The following is a 22,830-nucleotide window of genomic DNA, read 5'->3' on the forward strand; positions in this document are numbered from 1 at the left end:
ACTTAGGCCTTTTAGTCTTTGCATATACGCCCTATATGCAAAATTTAAGGATAAAACAATAAAAACTTAAACTTTAGATTCATTAATAAAAAAATATTTATTATTAATTTTTTAGAGCAAAAAACGCATCACATATTGACTAAAAAAATCTTATATATCACTCTCTTATTTAAAGTACAAAATATTTCTCTCACTTTCTGTTGGTGCAGTCCAATTTACATACAGTCATCACTTTTGCAAACGATCTCAAAGCAACAATATCAACTCTCACCCCTTTTTTTGACATTAGTTAGGGTCACATACATGCTAGAGTAGAACAATTTCTTATTTAATGTGCTTGACTTAGTATATATTCTCACATGATAGACAAATTTTACAATTATTTTTTAAGTTTGGTTACAATGATGGAAAACACTTGACAAGAAGAAAAATAGTAAAATCATGATAAATGTATCTCAAAATGATAAATAATGTTTTTTTTATATTTTTAAAATAAATTTCCAAAATGTCCATTTTTAGTTAAAAAGGAAAAGCATAGTTCATAATTTGATTGAAGTGTTATTAGCCTCTTGGTTAGTTCACAGTGCAATTGCACTCACGAGCATGATATGGTATCTCTTCAATTTCTGGTCTAGACCGACTGAAGATACATTTTGTTTTCTATAAAAAATCAATTAAAGTTCAAACTTGAGGATTTAAAATAAATCAAATATGTAATATCTAAATAATTGCTCGTTTTTCTTCATTTTGGTTGTTTTTGTTTGTGGTTTTAACCTAATTTTTTATATTTTCTTTTCATTTTAAATTCAAGTTGCTAAAAAAATTTATATCTCATTAAAGCTCTTTGTACCCTTTACGAACTTCACTTGGACGTTTGGTATATTTATTAAATACTGTAAATAAAATTCATTTTCGTCAAACCACACCGAACGAAATTCAAACTAATGGTCTTGTCGGTGCTGCTTTTTCTTTTCCTTTTGACGATTAGTTAATTACATTAACTACAAGAAATCTATATTATCACTTGTCTATACTTCTTCGTTCCTATTTATAAGAAGTTTAAAATGATACTTATTGTTTTTTTTTATAAGACTTAATTATAATATTTTTTATATTATTTATTTTTAGACTAGAAATATGTTTTAATAAGAAAAGAAAAAAAATATATCGACAATTTATTAGAAAAAAATATATTGATAACAAAGATAATTTTAAAAAAAATTATAAATTTAAAATAAATTTATTATTATCAATTAAATTAATTATTTTGATAATCTTAATAAATTATGTAATTAAGTCTTATATATAAAAATGGAGGAAGTATTTAATTAATGGAATGGTTTATTTTTCATTTTTTTGGGTATGTATAAACTCGATAGAAATTTGTGGAAGAAATTTTTGGACACTCGTCTATGTTCCCAAGGATAGAACCGCGTGGATTACCTTAAGTTGTATTCCTTCTGACACCTACACAATTTTTTTTCACATTATAATATTATTTGTCTGACATTATCACTAAAAAAAATGATTTGTTACAAGTTTGTAGATAGGAAGGCACCGAGTTTAGGACAGGGTTCAAAGTTCAAACTGAACGATGAAGAAAATGCAGCTACTACACACGTTAGCGAGTGAAAAACCACCACAAGAAAAGAGAGAGGGAGTAAGGAAGAGAGAAAGTTTCATTTAATTTAACAATGGGATAAATATATCAAACACAAATTCTTAGGAGGCATGGTATTTTCTTTCTTTAGCTGGAAGCAACTATTACTAACTAACGCGGAAACGCGTTAACCGCGCCGAATATGATGATCAATATGCCACCTTATAAAACAAACAAAATTTACTTTTTTTATTAAAATAACTCTCACCTTAGCTATAGTCCAATCATGCTTTCTACTCTCTTTACTCTTTAGTTTAATTTTATTTTTTGTATATATTAAGGCGGCACAGACCCAAGTGGGTGTAAGTCAGTCTTGGGAGTGAGTCACTCTTCTTGCATAACCCAGATCTGGTAGTTTACAAATTGCTTCCTTTTATAGAAACTGAACGATAATGTTTCATTTTGAGTTCATAGTTCCAAGTATTCCTTTTTATTTTCTCTTGAGTGATGTTTGAGCTGTGAAATAATAACAGTGTTTTTTTTTCTCTGTCGTCATTTTCAGCAGACAATATGCGAAGAACTGGCTTGTTACATTTGTTATGCCTTGTCATTGCTTTAGTAAGTGTGCAAGCAGAAGATGCGTATAAGTATTACACATGGACGGTGACTTATGGAACTATTTCTCCATTGGGTAGTCCCCAGCAGGTGTGTAACCAATCTGTTTTTGTTGGATCTAAGATATCTTTGGAACTATGATTCTGACCTTTTTGGTGCTTCTTTTTTCTTAAGGTTATTCTTATCAATGGTCAGTTTCCTGGGCCTAGACTTGACTTGGTGACTAATGAGAATGTAATTCTCAACCTTATCAACAAGCTGGACGAGCCATTTTTACTCACTTGGTATGGTTCTATTTTCTATGTGTCTCTTGCTTGACTCAAATCTGTGTGCTTTATGTTCTGCATTGATTCCCTTCTGTACATACATCAACTTTTGTTTTCTTTTTATGGATTTTCATTTGTCCGCTTGAAACTGAAGGGAATCTGTGGTCTCTAGCTGCTTAATTGTGGTAGTAGGTCTTGTTATTATTTCAAAATTTTGGATGAACGGAGTTGGACAAAAAGGGTGTCATTTTTGTTGTCACTTACTGTTTTAACTTCCACAAATATTGCTACATTGGTTCACCTTTTTGTCGCAATAGCGGTTTTAACTTGGCAAAAGTCACATTCTCATAATTTTGATTTTGATGACATTCTCTATGTTGACGGTATATCCCAAGATTTATAAAAAAGCGAAGACACATTTACCTAAAGGAGCCAGAAGAGATGCTCTGTTGTCTACTAGATTTCCAGTATAGTTGTCGTAATCTATTAATCTTTGTGTTTTTATTTTCTTGCTCTTAAAATTCTCGCCTTGCTTCAAAATACAGGGTAATAGCATAACAACCAGATTGGATTTTTTTTGTTCTTGTTAATGTTATCTTGTTGTGAGATTTTCTTTTGAGAACATGGTTTAACATTGTTGTCATAAAACAGGAACGGTATTAAACAAAGGAAGAATTCATGGCAAGATGGAGTTTTGGGAACCAACTGTCCCATTCCTCCAAACTCAAATTACACATACAAGTTTCAGGCCAAGGATCAGATTGGTACATATACATACTTTCCATCAACTCAACTGCATAAAGCAGCTGGAGGGTTTGGAGCACTGAATGTTTATCATAGATCTGTCATCCCAATCCCTTATCCAAACCCTGATGGAGATTTTACTTTACTCGTTGGTGATTGGTACAAAACCAACCACAAGGTAAATAAGATTTTTTATACCCTCTCTCATAAACATACTATTGCAAAATATTCCTTGATACTTACAAGTTTGCCTCCGTCCAAAAATCTGAGATTTTAGTGAAAATTAAAATCACTATTGTAATGTTTCCTGTCAAGTTATCTTCATTCATTTTGTCATCTTGTTTACAGACGCTAAGGCAAACTTTAGAATCTGGAAAACCTCTTGCATTTCCTGATGGCCTCCTTATTAATGGTCAGGCTCATTCAACCTTCACTGGTAACCCGGGTAAGCCTGTGTTTTTTAAAGGATATAGTTCAAATATGCACAAAGTTTAAGCCATACGTTCAACTTTGTTAAAATTGTTTTTGCCAACAGTATTTGCACTTTTCTTTCAGGGAAAACCTATATGTTCAGAATCTCAAATGTAGGCTTTTCAACCTCAATTAACTTCAGAATTCAGGGTCACACCCTAAAATTAGTTGAGGTTGAAGGATCACACACTGTTCAGAACCTTTACGATTCACTTGATGTCCATGTTGGCCAATCGGTTGCTGTGTTAGTAACCTTAAACCAGCCTCCAAAGGACTACTATATTGTTGCCTCAACAAGATTTACAGAGACACCTCTCACTACAACTGCTGTACTACACTATGCAAACTCTTTTTCCTCTGCATTGGGACCCGTGCCTGCTCCCCCTGTTGATAAATATGACTTTGACTGGTCCATGAAGCAAGCTAGAACCTACAGGTAAGGTCACTAAAAAAACAAAGTAAAAAAAAAGACTTCCTGAGTTGTTTTAATTTATTGATAAATTCTAATCTGTTTAAAATGAATTATTCCTGCAGATGGAATCTGACAGCAAATGCTGCTAGGCCTAACCCACAAGGGTCATTCCATTATGGGAAGATTACTCCTACAAAAGTAATTAAGTTGGCCAATTCAGCACCTTTGATCAATGGAAAGCTCCGTTATGCTGTTAACAGTGTCTCCTATGTTAACCCTGACACCCCTCTCAAGCTTGCTGATTACTTCAACATTCCCGGAATCTTCAGTGTGAATTTACTCCAAAACTCTCCCTCAAATGGTCCAGGATACATAGGCACCTCAGTGTTGCAAACTTCTCTCCATGATTTTATTGAGGTTATTTTCCAGAACAACGAAAACACCATGCAATCTTGGCATCTTGATGGTTATGATTTTTGGGTCATTGGGTATGTCAGCTTCCTTGAATTATAAGTTTTGTTTCTATTATCAAAACAATTTAGAATTAGCTTAGGAAAGTTTTAATGATTGATCATTGCCACAATTGCAGTCATGGTTTCGGCCAGTGGACAGATGCCAGCAGGAAAACATATAATCTAGTGGATGCCCTGACTAGACACACTACACAGGTAAACTTAACATGAAAGTTCCCTATTCCTTATTTTGAGTTTTCTTTAGAGACCCTTATAATAATTAATAGAATGTGGCTATTTGTTTGTTTGTTTCTGACATGCATAGCTGGTGTGCTTCAAATGAATGTAGGTGTATCCAAAATCCTGGACTACTATATTGGTGTCTTTGGATAACCAAGGCATGTGGAACTTGAGGTCTGCAATATGGGAAAGGCAATATCTTGGGCAACAGTTCTATCTCAGAGTGTGGGATGCACAGAAAAGCCTTGCTAATGAATATGACATTCCCAACAATGTTCTGCTTTGCGGCAAAGCTGTTGGGCATCACCCTTAGAACATATATCAACTATCAGCCTCCTATTTATCGGTGTATTTTCTGGTCATGAGGGCTTGACTACAACTAGAATTCCTTTTCCTTTTTCTTAAAAATGAAAAAGGACAATGAGAAGCTACTTTCTCCAAATTTCGGATAGACTCGAGTATATTTGAGAAAAAAAAAAGTATTTTTATTAATTTTTCATTGCTCGTTTGTGTATTAACAATTGATTTCATACTTAATTTATTTATAGCTATAAGTTGTGAAGAAACCAGGTTACGTTTCATTCGTTTAAAACTTGATCAACCAGCAAATTGAGTTTGACATGGCCGAATGCTACGTTCAATATTAAGATTCGAGTACCTTATAATCATGGTTAACTTGTAGTATATTTGAACAGAAACTAGTCCTGTAAAAACACCTTCTGGTGATACTTAAAAGTAAAATATAAAATGGGAGGTCAGGTTGCCAGATCCATCTTGTGATACTTAAACTAATTCCTACTATTGTAATTGAATTGGCACATTGAGAAATCACAATCATTGGATTAGGAGATTTTATGCTGATTTGGTTTGGGAGAACCTTATTACTATTAGTAATTATTCATTTGCAGAAGACCCTTGTTTGTTTTACAAACGGAACAATTTCTATTGGTGTTCCTCAAGAGGTTGGTTATTTTGTTTTTTTTTTTTATTCTGTTGCTTAGATTACCTACCTTTCATAGAATCGTCAATTGAGGCCGTCACTAAGGACAATTAATATCCATGTGAATGTTATTAACAAAATGGATGGACTCATCACATGGTTGGTTAGTGGTTCTATTCCTCAGATTTACATTTTTCGTCGTAAATAAACATTCATAAACTTCATGGCAAGATGGAACTTTGGGAACCAATACCCATATCCCTCCCAACATCAGCAGAAAGATCACGTTAGAATTTTCGCATATAATCAAATTCTGTTGTGTTTCAGGGGACTCAACATTGGCCTTGGGTCAGTCATATACTCGTATCCATAATCCATCCACATATCCTAACCCGGCAGGAGAATATTACACCCTTCTTATTGGTGATTGGTACATGACCAACCACAAAGTTTTTTTTTTCTATGGATAATTTTTTATATATATATTTTACCTTATTTTCATTTTCTAAAGCTGATTGTAAAAAAGAGTTTATTTAAATATTATTTTACAATTTTTTTTGAATAAGATCATTTTATAAAAAAAAAATCAATTCATTTTAGCTTTTAATTTTCTTCTTGCAAAGAAGTTTATTAACGTGTAAATAAAACATTTCAAGCGACAAGGTCAGCAGCAGTCAAGTGATTTATATTATCATCTATAGATGGGAAAGAATTATTCTTAACACATTTGCAAATTTGATTTGCAGGTCCTAAGGCAACTATATACTGTACACTTCCTGTACCTGATGTTCTTCTCATAAGCGCCTAAAAAGATTAAGCTGTATTTACATGGAGAATTACTAATTAATCATGCAGCTCCACCGATATTAAACACGTCATTTCCTATTTCAAACGCTTCTATTTTTCACTCTTCTGGCTCCAATTTTTTAATAATTCTTGGAAGGTCTATTGCTTATATATTTTTTAAAATTATCCAGTGTTTTGCCACGTGTTGGTTGCTGGACACTGAATAGTAACTTTTTTTTTTTTTAATGTAACTGTAAACTTTTACCGTGTAAACACTAAAAAGCTTATTACACGGACGCACTCCTCTGTCTCTCACGATTTTTTTTATAGCATTCAATTTTTTTTATTTTGCATTTATATCTTTTATTATCATAAAAATTGAATTGTCTACCGTGCCACGGGAATTAATCTAGTTATTATTATTTTTATCAGTATGAAGCTCGTTCAAATTAATAGAAGCAGTTCATACTTTGCAAGAAATGTAGGAGTCTCTTGTTGTTCACGTGGGCCAATCAAGTACTGCTTCAGGCTTCCAACTACACAGAATGAGTCACCCACTTAGGCCCAATCTAGTCACAATTTTTCCTCTTTACATCCCTTTTTTTTTTAATATTTCTAAAATATCTCTTTTTCCTCTTAACTTATCCCCTACTTTTTCCGTAAATTTTATGAAAAATAATCTGTAATACAATTTGGTTAACTCATACGCCAAAATTAGACTAACAATAATTCCATCCTAACTAAACTAATAATGGATATTTACTGCATAACATGACTCAATTGCATGTTATTACGAGTTAGTAACTTTTAGGTCTATTTTTTCAGACAATCCTTTTAGGTCATTTTTAAAAATTCTTTTAGTTGTCATATGTTCAGGAACTTGACTAGCACAAGGTCAATGAGATAATCATCTTAGACCCTTTTTAAGTTCTTGATTATTTATATATTTTAAAATATTTTTAAATTATTATATAATAAATTTTATATATTATTTATATTTAATTTCTTATTAGAAAATAATAAAAAAAATTCTCTATCTCTAAATATAAAGTAGAATAATTATATTAAAGGAGAATATTTTTAAGAATTATTCTTTAATAAGAACATTTTAAAGAAATTTTCTTGGAATTTTTTTGTTAATTTTTTCCTCTTTCATTGTAATTTTTTCATTGGTGCACAATGAAAAAATAGATTCAAAGAAAACAAAAATTAACAAAAAGTAATAATTAATTATATTTATTGCATAATCCATCTTTTTCATCTTTGTTTTTATGTTGAATTCAAATATTTTTTAAATGAATTATTAATAATTAAAAATAACTTGATATAATAATATAATTATATGTTTTTAAAAAATTGATAAGAATTTTAATTATAATATAATTCTGTATATAATAAAAATTATAAAAATTAGCAATGTTTAATCATATATATGTGCACATCTGTAAATTTAAATTTTAGTGAGCAAATATAATTCATAAAATTAAAAGATTAAAAAAAAATTAATGAGTCATATTAAAATGGAATTAAAATAAATTAAAAAGATTTGTCTAAGAACTCAAAACTTATAGCCAAGACCTTGCACATATACCTTAATAACGAGTTTGAGTTAATCAGGTATTTAAATGGTGTAACTTGTTATTTTTGTTCAATTTTAAACTGAGTAAATCAGGTCGACACTTCATATATAACGGATGATTTTTTTTTTTGTTAATTTAATTGGGTTGACCTATCAACCGTTGTGTGTGTGTATAGACTGATAGATTATGCCTTTTAGACCCGGAAAATCTCATTTTAGAATAATCTCGATTGTGAGTCTTGCATGGTAATCCTAATAATTGTTTTACCGTCTATTCTTTACATTTATTTTATATTTTTCATTTATTTTTTATTATTGTATTATTAATCACGTTTATTAACGTTTTCTTTCTTTCTGTTATTCTATTTTCTAATGGGGTGCATCACCAGTGCATGCACTCACAGGCGTGCCAAAACCTTGTTATTCTTTTTTCAATATCATAATATTATGGATGCTCGTAGTTTAATTTGAACTGCTTTTTAGATTAAAAAAAATCATTTCATTCAATCATGAAAATACAGCGTGCTTTATTTTAAATTGTTTTGAATACATTATACAATCCAATCGATTTAATATTTAATTAAAAGCAATTTAGACTGAATTAGATTATTCAATTTTTTTATCTTTGTTTTTATTAATTTAGTTAGAAGGGAATCGGATAAATGTTTATTCAATTTTATTATCTTGTCCACACTTTTTTAATTCAAATTTATTATTATATTAAACAGAAAATTTATATAAAAAAATAGTCACAAGATCGAGCAACTTTATATTATCCAAACTAATAAATATATTAAAATAATAAGATATATAATTATATTGTAAGTATTAATGAGAAGTTAAATTCGCAAATACAATTATATACATATTCATAATGTCAGTTTAAATTGGATAAGAATTAAGATCATTTTTTCAAAATTATATCTAAAATTCAATATCCAGTCTAATAATAAAAATTTGGTTTTTTCATTTTTTTTATAGTTTTTTTCAAATAGTTTTTTGTTCTTCAATACTTGTGATTTGCATTGTATTGATATGTACGTGGATGAAAGAAAGAGATATAAAGAAAAGGTAAGAGAGAGAGAGGGAACTAAAAATGTAACAAGTCCGAATAAGGAAGTGAGAGATAAGAAGAAAAAATGAGGTAGAAAGAAAAAAAAACAAATATATATATTTATGATTACCCTTGGAACATTTTCAAAGCACTTCCTCTTTGATTCCTATTTCATTTTCGCTGGTCTTATTATATCATATCAGATTTGAGGATCATAACAACTTTTTATTCCAACAATGAAACCACTTAAAAACTTAAAATGAATCTCTTGTATTACTCACTATTCAGACTTTGAATAGTGCTAAAAATATATTTTAATATTAAAAATTGGTTCTTATACCACGACTTATGACTCAGTCGTCTCCCTTAACTTGGAATCCAGATAAAAACTCATTTTTATGCTTAAGAACCCGGTAAAAATTACTTCGAGAAAAGTACGCTCTTAGTTTATGAATATATACCTCTACCTAACAATTCCACATGAACTTTTGGTATATGTTATCGACATCCTTCACATGTTATATAGTTTTTCTTAATTAAAATTTATTTTGGCTCAACAATTTTAACTCCGATGAAAGGAAAATGTAGGAGTGTAAAATAGATGTAAAAATAATATTTCTCTTCTTTCCAAAGTGATCTCGTGTGTGTATCACGAGAGACAGTTACTTATATCGCACGCCTTCATATTCTAATTAGTAAGAAGACTTCTAGCTAACCAAAAAGAAAAAAAAGTAATTAAGAAGAGTTCTAATATGAACTTGTGATGCGACATGTTTATATTTTATTGGAACAAGTATAAAGAAAATTGTAAATCAAATAACACATTTTGCATCAGGCTAATGTATTTGTAGACACCCATGAGTCATCAACGCATAGAGAAATAACAAAATAATAGAAATAGATTATAAATGTAATAGGAAATATGCGTTTCCAATATGATTTTTCTCAGTCAATTCGGGCAACAGTTTTCGTACTATAGAGTTTCTTAAGAAAGAAGAAAAAAAATGATTCTGAAGAACTCAAAGCATAGAAGACCATTAACTTACATGTTTTAATAAAATTAAGAATGATTCTCTCTATATATTCAGGAATGCCTTTTAGTACTAACACGAACTCGTACTGCTTGTTTTGTCAAATATGATTGATCAATAAGTTTTTCTGCCAGCATCATTAAGACATTATATCCACTGTGATTGGTTAATTTTGTCTGGATTCTAGTAAATTCTTGAAATTTCTTATCGAAACCGTTCGTACTTAATAGCGTCACTTTCTCAATTCTCAATTGGTTAGACAGAGTCGCAATATTTCTTACTCTTTGGCACCAAAATGCATGAGGAGATTGCTACAAGCTAGCTAGCTTGATAGGAACATTGTGTGTGCTATAGAGATATGCGCGAAAGAAGAGACTTCATTTTATTTTTATATTTTTAGTCCAATAGGGGAGAAGCAGAAGTCAAGAACCAACACTGCTTGTGGGATGATCAAAACCAAAATTAAGAATCTAGTGCTGTTTGAGGAAACTTTTTCCTAAGGCTGCTTTTGCATCAGATTCATCGATTTCTCGTAACAAAACAAAATCTAGCACTTGCATATGCTACCCACCATGCCTCCACCACCTTCACTTCTTAACATATAAACCCTAAAGTTTTTGAGTTTACCAAGATCATATATTCTTGTACACCAGCTTTACTCTATTTTTTTAGTCTCATAAAAATATAGGTTGACTGTTACCTTTGGTATAACGTCAACACACCATAAATCTTTGCATTTTGATGATGCCTACTACTATAAATATTTTAAATTTCTTTGTAAAGGACCCACACTCAGCCACTAATTAATAGCTTACACTGCTTAGAAGCCAGCGAACAATTTGTATTAGAAATTTTAGAGGTAAAGTAAAGAAACGGGAAAAAGTTGGAAAGGAAGTTCAATGCAAATAAAGGTGCAGAAACACTAAAGCAATTGAGAATCAAACACTGTGTTTTCCATTCATTCTAAACTCTCTGGTAGTTCTTGAAATACCATTTGAGAGAGATAAGATAAACACACCATCATCCAGAAATACAGAAAGAAGCAAATGATAGAAAGACGCGAGAGTGGAAATTAAAAAGATCTAATGCTACCTACACATCCATATTACTTATCCACCACCCCAAAGCAACCAAACAAACACGAGAAAAAACTCTAGCATACAGATTAACATCTATAAACTATAGATTAAGGAGTTCTATATATCTAATAACTCGAAAAGAAAAATTTGAACAGTGAACAAAAAAGAGGAAAGTAGTTATTGCATGCGGTTAATTAATCAAGGATATGCTCCATTGGTAGTGGGAAGGTCAGACCAGGAAAGGGTTGGATTCCAGCACCCGAATTCACTCCCAGAAACTGAAGATGACTCCAAAATGTTGGACAAAGAAGAGGATGAAGAAGCCATGTTGCTTAGAAACACTGGTGAGTTATCACTTCCCCAATAATTAACTGATGACGATGACCTGAGCTTGTGGTAAAGTTCTTGAACTCCACTACTTTGATGTTCTCCAACTACAAAACCGTTGTTTTGTTGCTGAGTCTGATCTTGATTGTTCCTCCAAAAAGAGCTGCATAGACCCAGTGAAGGAAGTGCTTCTCCCACACGGCCATCATCAAAGCCTAGACTAGTTCTAGGATTCAACAACCCATTCGCGAGCAATGACTCAGTACTCACCATGTGGGAGTGAGATCCCATTAAGTTCCCTTCTCCCTTGACAGAAATTGACATGGGACTAGGGTTAGGGTTAGGGTTTTGGTTTTGGGTAGCTCTTAGTAAAGCCATCAGTTGAGAATTTTGTGGAGAACCCCACAGGATTGGGGTTTGTGGAAGCTCTTGGTCGAAGAGTCCTTGTGGCGACCTTCCAAGCTCTGATGCCACCGCTTTCATCTTTGTGGCGGTTTGCTTCGCCACCGAGTTGGACATGCCACCGGAGCTTTTGCTTTTCCGGCAGCCACCACCGATGGGAACATTCCTGAGAGCGCCGCCTTTGGTCCAGTAGCGGCGACACGTCTTGCAGAAGTGACGAGGCTGAGTGAGGTTGTAGTTGTTGTAGTAACAGAACTTTGTGTTTGATGAATCACAACGAGGGCACCTCAAATTTTGGTTCTCTGAATTCGATGAGGTCGCGGTGGCGGTGGCGGTGGAAGTAGTTATGCTTGTTGTGCAAGAAGGAGAAGATGATGATGTGGGTGGTGTTAGTAGAAGTGCTCTTCCTCCTCCTCCGTTATTAATGGAGATTTTTCTTTCTCCTGGTATGTGGCTAGCACTAGCACCACCCAACATTTCTTGAATCATCTTTATCTTTTAGATCTACAACAATCCAAAAACACGCAAAGCAAAAGCAAAAGGGGTGGTGTGGTGATGACTGGTGAGTCTTTTTGCGTTAGTGGAAGAAAAGCGAAAGAAACTAAAGTAGGTTTGCTATCGCTCTGTGTATGCGGGAAATGGGGGGGAGAGAGAGAGAGAATATAGTGTATGTGTGGTTGGGTTGGGATAAAATTATATGATGAATTGAATCACCTTCGCGAGAATTGAACTCAATTGGGTTGCTTGGTCGTTTTATGCTAGCTAGGACAGCTTCTTTGTCGGTTATTTAGGTCCTTCTTGTTGCCAACGAATGTACAGAATGGGGACTTAATGATTATATATAACTAGTTTAATAGACTCCATGTGAGAGAAAGACAACCATGACTCTATTAATGTTGGAATTTGTATTTTAGAAGACAACGTTTATTAATGCTACAGGGAAATTGTTAGGTTGGTAAGTCTATAATATTCATTCTCTAAAATAAAGGTCTATAGTATTCATTCAAATAAAAAAAACCCAAGTATTTAAACTTTAAAGTAATTTATAATATTTTTCTAAATAACTTTAACACAGTAAAAATTATTAGGAAAAAAACATAGATGCAGTTATGAAATTGTTTTTGATATTGTCTTTTCTATTAGAATTAAAGTTTATTTTGGTAATTATTTCGGGTAATAAAAAAATTCACTAAAGATCAAATGGATGGTCATCGTGAAACTTCAATTCAAATTGAAGAATAATACTAAAAATATCCACAAAAGTATATATAAATTTTGTCCAAAACATTATACATTTATGTGAAAAAAAAATCGTTAATTAGGTTAACGTTTAACCCCATTAGTATAGTTTCTTACTTTCTTCCTTTTATAGAAAATTAAATGGAAAGGTTAAATAACATTAGTGCTTATACCAATATATTATATATCAATTTCATTTTTTTATACGGATACATCAATTTCATTTGACAACAAAATTATCAGTTATGATATATTATATTATTAGTAAAATATGAGTTGACAATGAGTAGTGGAGGATCTATAATAAATTAACTCTTATTTTCTTTATAAATAAGGGTATGGTTCTTTCTAATATCATTAAAATCTTGTTTGATGGTCAATTTTTCTCAAGGAGATCGCCTCCTCAATAAGACAGGGAGTTACATATATAACTACAATGAGATAATACTGCTTGTAATTGAGACTTGTACACTAATATTTAATTTCAATGATTGCAAAGAGTATCCTCTATCACTCAAACTAATCTCTTTCACAGGATGTAAAGGCACTCAAAGGTGAATTGCTTCCTCTCAATCAGATTTTGTTCATACAAATTAAAGAATCAAGATTCAAATTTCTAAAATCACGTGCTTAAGAGGTTAGAGTATATTGTCGCTAGGACCAACTATTTTTTAATTTAAGAGAATATTAAGATAGATAAATTTGCTGTCAACTTTTTTTATTAATATATTTCATTTATATTTTTAGTAAACATGTGAAGTGGTAATTTAAAGTGTTTAATGCACCCTGACCACTTAAATATTTTTTAGAAATTAAGAGGAGGAAAAATATTGTTGTTTCTTGAGAGTTTACAATGATACTGATAAGAGAAATCTAAGAGATTTGCTATAATTAATTTTTGGACTAATAGTTAAATGAATTTAAGTATACATTTTTTTTATTCATGAATTTAAGTATAGTAAGAGAGAAATTAAGAGAGGATTTTTCAATTACAATATACAAGCTTTGAAATTTTGAAAGTACTAGTACTATAAAAAAAATTCTTGTTTCTTAAACTTCATGATTACTCTTATCTTAAGTTTCCAATCACATTTAGAAGACATATATTAATGCCTTGATCATTACTCTTATTATATCATACGTGTAGTCATTTGCAGAACCAATTGTGAATTATGTAAGGAGAAGAATCATTTCGCCTGTCCCACTTTGGACTAATTAATACCGATCGATGAAGACTCATCATTATTTTCTATGGATCCGAACAGTTTGATTTTCCTTTCTGTATGCATGCATACTAACAGAAACCACACAGCATTTTTATTGATCTTAATTCGTCCTTTTTTGTTCTCACGGATTCTTAACTCGTCTTTATTTTAATTTGATCTTTATATATTACATATACTCTATATATACGGCTGTAAATGTCTTCTCCTTATTAGGAGTACGTGTATCGGCGGTATATAAGATTTTTTTTAGTGTCGAGTGTACTAGTGTAGGCATCCTTCCAAAATATCAGTAAATCAATCACATGTATAATCAATATAATATAATGCGAGTCAAACGGAAGACATAGAACGATATTATAAAGCAGTAATTCATACAGTAGTAATCAAGGTTTTCTTAAATAATAATCCTTCTTCGTGAGAAAAGAGAAGAGATTATGAGTTTCCTAGGTAAAATGCTCCATGTTCGGAAAAACATCATTGCAAGTTCAAGGAGACTAGGATAGGGGTAATCACGTGGAAGTACGTGTAAAGCTGATTGTCCCTACTGCTCCCAACTTAAAAAATATGTGTCACTGCGCACCCCAGCCAACCCGGCTTCAATTCTGCCCTTCTGCTACTTGATGCAAATAAATAAAATCCTCAAAAATCCTTTTTTTCACACCTACAAATATAAAATATCTAATTCACATTCTTATTTTTTTTCTATCAAATCATATATATAATTTATCATATTTATATTTTTTCCTCTCTCTCAAGATATCAACCGACATCAATGTCAAAAAATATTTTTCAAATAAAAAACAGAAACATTTTATTACAATATATATTTTTTATAATAATTACTCATTTTATTTCATATTTTTATTTTTTTTCTTCACATTATTATATTTTGACGACCAAAATTTTCAAATACCTGAATCAATAAATTTTCTTTTTTTATCTTTTTTTTTTCTATCACACTACATCATTGAATTAATTATTTATTTATTCTTTTTTCACTTTTCTCTTAAGTCATAAATAATTGTTGAAGAAATATTTTTCTAAAATATATTATAATTTTTGTCCAGCGATCATGGTCACTAACTCCATATATAGGTGTGGTGCCCAATCCCAATCAGACATGGTCTCTCCCTCTTTCTTTTTTTTCTACACACGCGTATAAATAGAGATGAGCACACATGTTCATTTTTTCTATCCAAGAGAAGACACACACAAATAAATCTCACAAGGAGAAAGGAGATAATAAAATTAAAAAAGGATAAAACATATAGTGAAAATCAAATATGTGTTCAATATAAGTTTATGTGCTTAGTGTGTGTTAAGCCAAGTTGACTATCTTATTTGATAATAAAAAATGTATTAAAGGTTTTTGGTTAGAAGTGTTTTTTTTATTAGTATTAAAGGTATTTGGTTACACAGACCAGTTTAAAATTTGATAAATTGATAGAAGTAGCATATATATGGCTCATAAGCTAAGAGTTAATTGTAAGATTTTTTTCCACATATGGCATATGTTAAATTTTTTGGGACACTTATTTCACAGAATATTTTCGTTCCAGAAAATATAGGATAAAAAAAATATCTCTCGTTTGTTATAAGATAATAAAAAATCATGGGAATATTTTATTTCTGAAAAAGATAAATGTCACGTTTTATTAATATTTAGTCCGACAAAGGGAGAAAGAAAAAAATATTCTCATAAGATAAGAATATCTCTTCATGAGTAAAAATTCATATATACACTCTTACCGATCATTGCTCTCTTCATGTTAAATTTTTTTTAACTCCGCAAATTTTATTCTTGCCCAATTAATGTTTTCATAATTTAATTTATTGTCAATTTCATTCCAATGTTTTACAATAAATTTTCTTTTCTCTTCCATGCTCCTTTTTTAATAGACAAATTTTACTCTTCTTTCAATTATAGTAATTGTCAACTACATTGGAAGAAGATAAGGAATGTAACCAGATTTTTCTTAATAAGGATTCTTTAGTAATTATAATTTATATTCTTAGGAAAAAATAACTCAATCAAACATATATTTTAATCATTCTCAGGAATATAAAAACAATCCTAATCAATTTTAATATTTAACCAAACATATTTTTTAATAATACGTGAGAATAACATTTAAACATGTTATATTTTCAGAAAAAAAATTATTGAGACTAAAAAAATTATCCATGAAACAAATGATCCAAAAAATAACAATTTTTCCCTCCGCTAATTAAGGCTCTTACTTTCAATAAATTATGTGCAAAGTTAGTAATTCACTTTTTAAATTTTTTTATGATTATACTTTACCTAATAATAATATTTAAATTTATTAGTTTTTAACTATATACGCATATATGCCCAAACATGCCTTTTATATTTTATATTGTTAATTTTATCCAACACTCTTCATGTAAAAAAAACACTTCTAATTCAATAAACTAAAATATCAATTTTCAAGCTTTCCTCTGATGAACTTTTAGTTTCCAATAATTTATAGTTTTAATTAATTTTTCAGCTAATTATATCAGATAAAACATAACCAACTAAACTGGTCATGAGGATATATAAGAAAACAAACTTGAGAATGAATCATGAAAATAAACCAATATAATTATATAAAGTCCTTAGTTTTTTTTAGGATAAAAAATTCCATAGTTTCCAGGGAAAGAAAGACGAGAAAATTCAAGCTATTAGAAGTTGAACTAAAAAAAAGGATTAATTAGAGACATTGATAAAACTATATTGATCTTTTAAAAAAAAATGAAGTAGCATAGTATTTGAATATAATTGTGATGGTAGGTAGGGGGATCTAGCAATGATTATTAGCTTCCTTGTTAATTCCTATGCTAATTCTTCGGTCCACTTTACCTAACTTGACCAATAATAGTATTTTTTTATTACTATTTTATTTTCCCCGTGCTCTTCTTAGATATTCTCATATTCGCATACTTTTTTGGATGTAGATTTTTTTTTCTTGAAAATTTGATGGCACGACCGTAACTAAGTATTTGATTAAACGTGTATATAAATGAAATAAAAAATTAATTTATATGATTTCTATACGTCATCATTTACAATTAGTAAATACTTTATTTATCAATAATTTTAAATATTTTATTGAATATATTAATAATTCGTACCCAAACCTCAATAGTTTATTTTTCAAATACCCCTCAATAGCATTAATAATCCATTTTTTTGAGAGTGCAATATAATCCATTTTGATTAATATTCCGTTCATTCTAGCAGAAAAAGAAAAAAAAACTGCGCTTTTAACCGCTTTGGATGAGTAGGAGTAGATTCAAATGGCAGCGTTGAACACTCATAAACCATTTTCTTACACAGGTCTACGTCGGATTCACAAACACATGTGGAAATTGGGTCAACGGTCAACCCGCACTTAAATGCAATACATGTAATTTAGAATTTAAAAGTTTGATTTAGATACACTATTGACAACCTTTTTTTTTCCGAATTAAAGTGAGTATATGTAACTTTTCTAATAATTTTTTTTATATATATATACATGATTAGATAGTAAACTTTAATCAACATGGTTAAGAGATTCGATTATATATTCAGTTTTGTCAAATTTTATTGGTTACAATATTTTTTTAACCTACATGCGTGTGGATAAATGTTGAGGAATTGAAAATAGAAGAAATTAATTAAAATATATTAATATATTAAAAGTCATTCAGTTAATACTTATTTTTCAAGTAATTTTAAATATCAATAAAATATATTTCGTAATCCTGTTTATAACGCCATAAAAAATTCCACTGCTACCAATTAATGACTTATCCACGACTACATATTTGACAAAAAATTCTAACATTAAGGTTGTCATGCACTAATTAATAATGGCAAGTTAGTCGTCAATAGGGATAGAAAATAGGTTCGGTAAAAAAAAAAGATAGAAATAGGTTAAGTCACTCAATAGGTTGATAATATATAAGGTCTCAGGTCTTAACATACATCATGCATGCTTATGTTAGACTTGACTTTTTAAGAAATAAATTAGATCTAGACTTTTATAAAACTTATTTGATTAAAAAGATTAGACTTTACGTCATTTAAAAATAAATATTTTATATTTAAAAATTCCACTGACTAAAATACTAATTAATAAGTATATCAATAAATTTATTAAGGTCAGTCTAGTGGAAGGGGTTGTGATAGAATGCATAAGTTTCAATAGTTCAAATTTTAGTGCAATTATTGTATAAAAAAAACAAGTATATAAATAATAAAATTACTAGCTTGATACGTTAATTTACGAGGGAAAGAAAGTTGTTAAAGATAGAAAATAAATATCACAGATTCACAGTACAGAGTAACATTTTCGATCTTTAACTAAAGTTGGGTGCACGAGTGTATGCATAGGTAGACATGACTAGGAACTAAAGAGGTTTAATTAATTAGATGAATATAATACATAAATTTTATAAATTTTTTGATTTTCTTTTATTCCTATGCATTTAAAAAAAAATCCTACCAGATTAAAAAAAAGAGACGACTAGGAATTCGGAGTCTCATCAATCTGATACGACCGACTACATGAATTGGCCAAAAAGCATGCAGTAATTAGTAGGAATTTTAGAATATTTACAAAGCAAGGACTTTGGTCGTCGTAATGACCTGAACTTGTACTCACCAAGTGTCCATACAACTTTATACTGTTTTACCTAATGAAAAGAAGACAAATTGAGCGTCAACTTTATGTAATCTGTCAATTAATATGCTACGAATGAGAACATATGAACCGTAAATATATATTATCGAACGATTACACACTGAAGTGACAGGGTAACCATGCATGCACAATCATTCAATCAGTTACAAGTAACATTGTGTGAACAAGCTGTTTTGGGTAAATTGTCGATCTCAGGCTATAGGAAAACTTTTTACCATATTTCTTCACCCGGAAAATTGTTTCGAAAGTGATAAAAAAAAAGGAGGGGTCTATATGTCTCCGATTTGCAGAACCATTTGTCAATTAAGATCTTGATTGATTGAGGAAGGGTGTTAATGATGAAGGATACATTAAGTAATGTATATTATAACTTAAGTTGCAAGATAGCATAACGGTCATAGCAACCAATTAATTGGTAATACCTCAACGCAAAGTCTTGGTTGTTTACAATATTTATATACGATATCAATTGATGGATCTCTAGCTAGCTAGCTAGCTAACTATCTAATTAAGCATTAATTTATCCTGTGGGCCTCAAGTCAACATTATAAAAAACCAGCAACGGAATCCAACGTCCAATGTTTTTTTAGATTATTTAACTAAAAGGAAATGCTCTCTTTCACACTTGTTCCAACTCGGCAAAGATCCATTGAATAAAGTTTATAATATGTTCATTTCCATGACATATAAAAATGTCGATCGACCACAATGTTGTTGATTGCGACTGAACAAAACAAACAAAGACTCTCCAAATTCGTAATGGGAATATTTATGCTAGATGTGAACGTATATACATATCAGTCAGGTAAGTTAAAGAAAAACGTGAATCATGATTATATGAAAAATGAAGGAATTGAAATTGCTATTAGACTATATATAGTAGAAAATTAACATATTATATAATATAATTAGATATAGAGAAATAAAAAAAAAAAAGGTGATGAAAGAGTGGAAACTGCAAAGGGAAAGGGAAAGGGAAAGCATGCAGGGACAGGAAGCACAAGAACGAAACTGCAAAAAAAAAAAAAAATCAATTATTGGGATCCATAATTCGAAATGTGATGTGATGGATGTGTGAGGGAATGAATGCATGAAAAGAAATGAGTGGGCTGGCTGAGCGCGCGTGCCGTCCGGAGAGCAAGTCAGAAGATGAGAACGACATAGCTTTTGGCTTTTTATTGTTTTTGTGTTGCTGGTTTTGGTTGGTACATATATACATGCTATAGTATAGATAGAGACAGTGAGTGAGTGTTCACTGCTATGTTCAAGCAAAGCAAAACTTTATTCTTTCTTTGAATGAAAAGTTGGCACTTGGGCGGGCAGAGCGAAAACGACACCAGCGTTGCCTAAAGACGACATGTTGGGCAACGCGGGCAGTTACATACTATTGTCGCCGTCAATGGCCATGCCAATGCCCCTCCTCTTCTATTCTTTCACTCCTGCCCTCTCTTCTCTTCTCTCCCTCCGATCCCTTTATTTTTTTATTTTTAACTTTCACTTCCTTCTCGTCCAACAATCTACAACCTTTTCAAACAAGAAAAAAAGACTTGTGTCATAATTAATAATATCATGGACATATGATTAAGGAAAAAAGAATAAAAGATAAGAAATGTTACAAATTCAATCTCTGTAAAAACTAAAAAGTGAAAAAAAATATTAATACTAAATTATTACTCAAATTGAATGAGATTATTAAATTATTACGAGTACCAAAATTATATGAATAACATATTTTCTTCTATTAATTAAGATCAGTAAATAATATATTTCAATGATATCATATGTCCCACGTAAATTTTAACAGAATAAAATTTTTTAAGATGGCATTAGCATTCCGTTATTTTTGCTATCAACGATATATATCATAAATGGATATTAATAACTACAAAACATAAGTTAATTTGATAGTCAATTTTGATTAAGAATGATTGTAATTTTTTCTTTATGTTGTTTTTAATAAAATAATAAAAAAATTAATAAATTTACAATTTTTTATTGATAGAGGTTAAAAGAAGAAGATTTGAAGTGCTTTGGAGAAAAATTGATTAAAAAAAAAGTTAAAGATTGGAATAGCTCGCTTAGTACACAAGACAGTCTCACCGCATTCCTTCGCTCAGCAGCTAGCTCACATTTAACGCAAAAAAAGTTCTCACAAAGAAGCCTAAAGACGCGCTTAACGCGAGAGCTTGCGCTATGCATGAGATAACGTGAAAATTAAGCTATCTTATACTTATAAAAGAAGTAGGAAGCAAAGGAAAAAGACATCACTATCAATCCCTACGCACCTACACACCAGGACACACAGACTATGAGCTATCTAATGAATACATTGTAAGCCTGAGTATCAATCCTCTATCTACGTCCATTATATCCTTCTTTTCTCTATCCTTGACAATGAGAGGTTAAAACCCCATTGTTGAGAGTCTGGCAGACCTAATGTAACTCTTTTTATTATCTATTTAATGCAATCCTAATTCTATTGTTTTTTTTTCTTGCTTAATTATTTATTATGGTCTGGCCATCCATATCGTGTTTAGGAGATAATTCATTGAAAAATGATTATTTTCTAAAGGATTGAAAGAGAGTATCTAAATGAAATCATTGCTAGATTAATATTCGTTTAGCCTATTTCATGCATCTCCAATCTTAATGCGATTTATTATTTTTATTTTTGCAAAGACATTTAGAAAAAAATAATACATAAATTATGTTCTTCATGCAAAAAACCAAAAATATAGTATCATAGTAGATGTGGATGGAGATTGAGATAATATTGGATAGAGAAAATCATTAGCATTGCATCACACGTAGTTTTGACATGTTAGACCCTAGCATATTTAAATTTTGAATTCATCTTTTTATCATCATCTTTATCTTTTATTTTTCTTACCTTTTACCTTAAAATTTCTTATCTATTTTATCTTCTACTTTGTTTTTATCTTTATCATCTTTTACTTAAATATTTATCTTTTTTCTTTACCTCTCTTTATCTTCTATTTTAAATTCCTTATTTCTACTCTTTAAATTTTACATTTAAATTTCTTATTTATTGTTTATAAATTACGTTTGCATCAATTTAAATAAAAATCTCTGTAAAATTGACACTCGAACTTCCAAATATTTTACTACTTAATTAAAACAATTTAGTGTACTTGACAATGAGTTAGACATATAAATAATATCAACAACCACTTGACTTTTTTATTTTATTTTTTTAATCATTTCTTCTTGTGATATCATATTGACTAGTATTACATTATCACTTCTCTCCGTTCTATCTATCTCTCTCTCTCTCAAAATATACATTAGCACTGAGATTCCACATATTTTTATTAATTCTTTTGCTATAGTCCAACGAAGGTATGTATGTGAGGGGGTAGGATAGGATTATAGGAACATGGAAGGAAATGCATGGTATGGTATGGGATACATACAAACCCGTATTCCTATATACATGGGTCATGGGCCCCTACTCATGTCTGATGTTTCTCCTTATCCAGCACTACAGCTTTCTCAGGGCTCCTCTTATTTCGTCTTTTTGTCTTTTTTCTTCTTCTTCGCTTCTTTTCACCTTCCTTTCCCTTTTTAAATCCCTAAGTACTGATGATGATGAATCATAATTAATCACTCGTTCTCCAATCTAAGACTTCATATTGTGATTGACTTTTAATGA

General features: G+C 30.5%; 2 protein-coding genes across 3 annotated transcripts; one reads left to right on the plus strand and one right to left on the minus strand.

The window, feature by feature from the left end:
• The first annotated feature begins 1,855 nt into the window (after window positions 1-1,855).
• Window positions 1,856-5,381, plus strand: LOC114376640 (L-ascorbate oxidase homolog). 2 transcript variants are annotated; one of them, XM_028334844.1, is made up of 9 exons: window positions 1,856-2,011; window positions 2,166-2,305; window positions 2,390-2,499; window positions 3,133-3,403; window positions 3,574-3,670; window positions 3,781-4,132; window positions 4,231-4,596; window positions 4,698-4,776; window positions 4,910-5,381. In XM_028334844.1, the coding sequence occupies exons 2-9, from the start codon at window positions 2,171-2,173 to the stop codon at window positions 5,111-5,113; spliced, it is 1,614 nt and encodes a 537-aa protein (XP_028190645.1). In that variant the 5' UTR covers window positions 1,856-2,011; window positions 2,166-2,170; the 3' UTR covers window positions 5,114-5,381. The 2 variants fall into 2 exon arrangements, with proteins under 2 accessions (XP_028190645.1, XP_028190644.1); XM_028334843.1 differs by having other exon boundaries at window positions 1,860-2,011; window positions 2,163-2,305.
• Window positions 5,382-11,121: 5,740 nt separating this feature from the next.
• LOC114373549 (dof zinc finger protein DOF5.3-like) lies at window positions 11,122-12,813 on the minus strand. Its single transcript, XM_028331031.1, has one exon. The coding sequence runs from the start codon at window positions 12,485-12,487 to the stop codon at window positions 11,468-11,470; it is 1,020 nt and encodes a 339-aa protein (XP_028186832.1). The 5' UTR covers window positions 12,488-12,813; the 3' UTR covers window positions 11,122-11,467.
• Window positions 12,814-22,830: the final 10,017 nt, after the last annotated feature.

Source organism: Glycine soja, chromosome 11, assembly GCF_004193775.1.
Source record: "Glycine soja cultivar W05 chromosome 11, ASM419377v2, whole genome shotgun sequence".
NCBI classification, from domain to species: Eukaryota; Viridiplantae; Streptophyta; class Magnoliopsida; order Fabales; family Fabaceae; genus Glycine; species Glycine soja.

Bases quoted from the DNA above. Each gene is read 5' to 3' on its own strand.
- LOC114376640 (XM_028334844.1), top strand. From the start codon at position 2,171: ATGCGAAGAACTGGCTTGTTACATTTGTTATGCCTTGTCATTGCTTTA. The intron at 2,500-3,132 runs GTATGGTTCTAT...GTCATAAAACAG, and splicing joins GAGCCATTTTTACTCACTTG to GAACGGTATTAAACAAAGGA. The intron at 3,671-3,780 runs GTAAGCCTGTGT...CTTTTCTTTCAG, and splicing joins AACCTTCACTGGTAACCCGG to GGAAAACCTATATGTTCAGA.
- LOC114373549 (XM_028331031.1), bottom strand. From the start codon at position 12,487: ATGATTCAAGAAATGTTGGGTGGTGCTAGTGCTAGCCACATACCAGGA.